Source organism: Glandiceps talaboti, chromosome 23 (genome assembly GCF_964340395.1).
Source record: "Glandiceps talaboti chromosome 23, keGlaTala1.1, whole genome shotgun sequence".
Lineage (NCBI taxonomy): Eukaryota > Metazoa > Hemichordata > Enteropneusta > Spengelidae > Glandiceps > Glandiceps talaboti.
The window spans coordinates 384,780-389,954 of NC_135571.1; the positions used below are offsets into that span (position 1 = coordinate 384,780).

Here is a 5,175-nt window from a genome sequence, read left to right on the forward strand (position 1 = left end):
ATTCAGCTACTGCAATTGCTTGCTCTGGGAATTGAACTCGCGCCTGAGCCTTGCCAGTCCACTTACTTACCCACTACTCCACATGGGAGTCACTACATGGCCATCTAATGTTTGTAGCTTATATATTTTCAAATAGTGAAAAAAATTGTTTATAGTAATGTATATTAATACTATAAACAATTTTTTTCACTATTTGAAAATATATAAGCTACAAACATTAGATGGCCATGTAGTGACTCCCATGTGGAGTAGTGGGTAAGTAAGTGGACTGGCAAGGCTCAGGCGCGAGTTCAATTCCCAGAGCAAGCAATTGCAGTAGCTGAATAAAATTGCATGGTATATATATATACACATATACATTATAAATCTATGAGTATGAGTATGAGTATGAGTATGAGTATGAGTATGAGTATGAGTATGAGTATGAATAAAAAGTAGGAGTAGGAGTAGTATTTTTTGTTAAAAAATTTTTATTGACTTAATTTCAAAATAAATGACACAACTTAACTTTGATAGTGTTAACAAATCAGAATGTACCACACCAAATAAAGACTACTATAATTCTTACAAGACTTTATTATTATTAAACTTTATTTTGGGAGAGAAAAGAATGCAAAAACACTCATAAACATCCCATAGATAAAAACTATACATAAAAAACAGCATTTTAAAACAAGTAAGACTTTAAAAAGACAAACTGAGAAATAAACAACAAATCTCTATACAAATTAAAAATCCCCGAATAGAGGATTGTATCGGAATTGAGCACTGTTGCAATTAAACTATTATGACTGTTTCCAAGACGTTCAAAAAAGTTGTACATCAGTTTACGTGGGGATTGTGTGCTGTACAAACATTTGACTGGCGCTGCAATCACGCGAGTAACCAATCAAAATGCGAAAAGCATTGTTGTAACCAACTCTAAGGTTGTTAAGAATACATTCCAAATAAAAATATAAATGTCAACCCAATTTTCTAAAAGAGTACATTTTGTAATTTCATCAAAATAATAATAATACCATTAAGTGTATCCTATTGGTCAATGTACTATCAATTTTCAGAAATTATTCATTGAAAAGCTGTGTCTTCTTTGAAGACATATACGTTCTGTTAGGACTGTTCATAGAATGACATTTTAAGTGGTAAATATAAAAGTGTTCTTCCAATCTGTTCAGTAAATTACTAAGGGGATATTTTATCACCTAAAATCTTAACAGTAATGGATACAACTGTACTAAAGGTAGAAATATCCCTGACTGCATTAAGTTGTTATGATGAGATGTAGAATTAAATTGGTCACCGTTTTGGAACCTACAGTGATATCCCAGTTTCACCTATGAATGGCTTGTATGAGATGTCACTGCTTTGCAATTTGATAAGGATGAGAACACCATTGTGTACTGTGAAGAAGCTATACTTAATTCCTATTTTACCCTGGTCCCTGGAGACTAAGTGAGGATGCTGTAAGGAGATGCAGGGAGAGCTAAAATTTACATACAAAGGCATAGTGTCCTTGTAAAGTTACACCTCTCACTGTTACTAGTAAACAAAAGAACACAATGTAATCACCGTCGAGGGCGCACTTCAAAAGTTCACTGTATATCATATTTCGGAAGATAACACTTTTGATCAAAATATCTTTGACAATAGATAAATAAATGTTATTCATCCTACATAACCATTTCATAGCATTTTTAGAATGCTAAGTTTGACAACATTATTGCAATTGGCATGGTAACATAACTATGACTGAAGTACATCCTGTTGCTTATTTGTTGCAAGCTTCTTAAGACTAACTGAATCATGTCTCCATGTGACGTCTAGTTCTCACCTGATATTCATATATTGTATTGCTCATTTAAGAACTTCTGAAAAATTTGTTCCGAGTTTCATGCACAGCCAAACGATCAACGGCCATGATGAAGAATTGTAGCTTTCACTTTGCCAAATCTGGGGCGCCCTCTTGTGGTGCTTACCTGGTATCTGGAATATGGCGTATTTGGCTTGTGTGTAGGCTAATGACCAATATTATTGACCCAATCTCATTTTATATACAATAAAGTACTTTCCAAGTCCAATTTCAGATTGGCTCCAGTTCCTTTAGCTGATGATCCCTGGGAAGCCAATGTCAGTCTGGATCCTTTTTATCAATGTCAGCATCGTCTTCACCCTGTACAAAATAATAAACAAATGAAAGGTTTAGTATTTTGCACTAAATGAATTTTTTTCAAGCCGAAAGATGAATAGTGAAACACCATTGTCCAAATTCTATAAAGTATTTTCAAAATTTCCAGCTGAGGAAAGCATAATTTATGAAAAATCAAAACAAAATAGTGGCGACTTTGAACATTTGATTTTGAGCAATGAAGAACTGCCACGATGTAAGGAAGACCACGGTATAAATTCCACATTTTTTGTTTGAATGTCTTCAACTTGGCTTGTGCAAGGTATAATATGCAGACACTGAATACAAAATCAACATGAATCTTTTGACTAGTTTGACATTACTGGGAGATTATTAAAGACGTTTGATTTGAATTCAATAATCAAATTATATATTTTTATATAGCCAAAAATTTACTACAAATATTTTTTTATTTTACTGGTGCAGCAGTGTAAACAGTAAACCTTGGTCTTTCTTGGATTCTTTAGTTGCAATCCAGATTATCAATTTTATTATTTGGATCATTCTGTCAGATCTAGTTTATAGACAAGTGATTTGATAAAAATGCCGCCAATGGCGTTGTAGCACAACTGTACAGTTTATAAAATCTTTATCCATATGCTAGTCCATGCTAGCAATAGGTGTTCATTTGCTGAATGACTAGTTGCCTACCCAACCATGTTGCTATCTTTATGATATATGCTATCATTTGGCTGTTGCTATGGGCGTGGTCTTGTTGCTAGGCATATTTACATACATTTTTTGAATGTTTATTCAATTGTCTATTAATCCCCGTTGTTATCTTCGCAATATATGTGATCATTTGGCTGCTGCTATGGGCGTGGTCTTGTTGCTAGGCACATTTGCATACATTTTTTGAATGTTTATTCATTTGTCTTTCTATTCCTGTTATCTTTGCAATATACGTGATTATTTGGCTGTTGTTATGGGTGTGGACTTGTTGCTAGGCAAATTTACATAAATTTTTGAAATGTTTATTCAATTGTCTGTTAATCCCTGTTATCTGTGAAATACACGACCGTTTGGCTGTTGCTATGGGTGTGGTCATGGTTGCTAGGGTATTTGCATAAATTTTTTGAATGTTTACTCACTTGCCTATTTGACCAAAATATACTGCCATTTGGTTGTTGCTAAGGGTGTGGTCATGGTTGCTAGGGACAATTTTGTCAAAATGTTTTGAAGAAAATCTGCAGAATAACACTTTCAGAAACATCTCACCAAGTTTCAGACTCATTGACCAAGTACTTTTTGAGATATAAGTTTTTGACCAAAAATGAACATTCTTACACCTAATTTGCATATCACTCATGGAATCATTGTATGCTTAATATTTCTTCGTCCATACATCCCTAGATGCATTCCCATTACATTTCAGCCCAATCTGCTCAGTAGTTTTGGAATTGTAGATTTTTGACCAAAAAGACACATTTTAGCCCTAATTTGCATATTACTGTTGGAATCATCATGTCATGAACAAATCTTACTTTAAACCCCCTTAAGAATGTTCCCACCAAATTTCACACCAATCTGCCCAGTAATTCTGAGTTAAAGTTTTTTGACCCAAATCACACACCTGTGATGCAATCATTTTGATTTGAACAATTTCCCAACTAGACACCCAAGGTAATGGACCCACCAAATATCATGGCAATCGGTTCAGCAGTTTTTGACTTTAAGTTGTTTACACACACACACACACACACACACACACACACATCCACACACACAGACAGAGACACCGGGCGATCCCTATAGCACTACTGAACCTCAGTTCAGTTGTGCTAAAAACATGTCTGTTTCTCAATCAAAAGTGGAAGAAGAAAACTTGTGTATGAAACAGATTATCACGGTTGCTAGAATTTCAGAAATTGGACTTTACTCATAATCATACTTGCAATGCACTGACAACAGAACTCCAAAGTTGAATGATTGTAAGCCTAGTTTCACCTACCTGCCATAGTTGATGTTGTTGTTGTTGACGTAGGACCTCATCTCTAGCTTCTTGTTCTCTTCTCTCTGCATCTTGCTGCATCATTTTCTGCCTCCTCTCTAATTCATCTTGAATGATCATACCCGAAAAAAAAAAGTTCTCAAAAGTTTAATTATGTGTAGATATTAAATGATTCATTCACTACTAGCTTTGGGTCATTAAATCTAACAATTAAGAATCCTGTTAGAGTAAAGTGAAATCTAACACAGTAAAATTTACAGGGTTTTTTTTTTATACGCACTTCAATCCATCCATCCATCCATCCATCCATCCACACACACACACACACATATACATATACACATATACATGATACATACACACACACACACACAATGAAAATACAAAGCTAACATACCCTGTGCTTGACCTTGATCTTCATCTTCATCCTCCTCTTCTTGGTTTCTGTCTTCCACTGCTTGCCGTTGCTGTGCTTCTTGCCACTGCTGTTCCATTTGTTGCTGCTGTTGTTGTTGTTGTTGATCATTCTCCCACTGTTGTTGTTGTTGTTGATCATTCTCCCACTGTTGTTGATGTTGTTGTTGTTGATGTGCCTGTTCCTCCCATCGCTGTTGTTCATCGCTCCTCTGTTGTGCTGCTCTTTCCATCTCGGCTTCTTCTTCTTTGCATTTTGAAAATATAAAACGAGAGATTTTCTTAGTTAGCAAAACGTAATTCATTTCAAAAAGATAATTCAATTGATCAGGAAAGGTGTGAAGTCTTGCAATCTTTAGTTTGTGTTGGTAATTCTTTGTAGTTGATTATTTTCTTAGACTATTCATAATTTTACTTCCACTACTCTTGATTAAATACCACTTGCTATATAATTTTTGACAAAAAAAGTCTGACAAGAACTAAGGGAAATAAATGAATAACTTCGTACGATATTACTAATCGCATAGCAAGCCTCTTGGTAATAATAGATTCACATCTGTGTTAACATGGGAATAATTCTATCTAGACCAGAAACTATTTATAAAACTTAAAAGCAAGCTTTTTC

At 34.6% G+C, this 5,175-nt stretch overlaps 1 protein-coding gene across 1 annotated transcript; it reads right to left on the reverse strand.

The window, feature by feature from the left end:
* Positions 1-1,919: 1,919 nt before the first annotated feature.
* Positions 1,920-4,783, reverse strand: LOC144453100 (uncharacterized). The gene is made up of 3 exons (XM_078144377.1): positions 4,534-4,783; positions 4,137-4,243; positions 1,920-2,170 (listed from the first exon to the last, which is right to left on the reverse strand). Exons 1-3 carry the CDS (start codon positions 4,781-4,783, stop codon positions 2,129-2,131), a joined length of 399 nt encoding a protein of 132 aa, XP_078000503.1. The 3' UTR covers positions 1,920-2,128.
* Positions 4,784-5,175: the final 392 nt, after the last annotated feature.

Coding starts and splice junctions, on each gene's coding strand:
- LOC144453100 (XM_078144377.1), bottom strand. CDS start 4,783: ATGGAAAGAGCAGCACAACAGAGGAGCGATGAACAACAGCGATGGGAG. Junction 4,244..4,533: donor AGATCAAGGTCAAGCACAGG/GTATGTTAGCTT, acceptor TGATCATTCAAG/ATGAATTAGAGAGGAGGCAG. Junction 2,171..4,136: donor AACAACATCAACTATGGCAG/GTAGGTGAAACT, acceptor TATTTTGTACAG/GGTGAAGACGATGCTGACAT.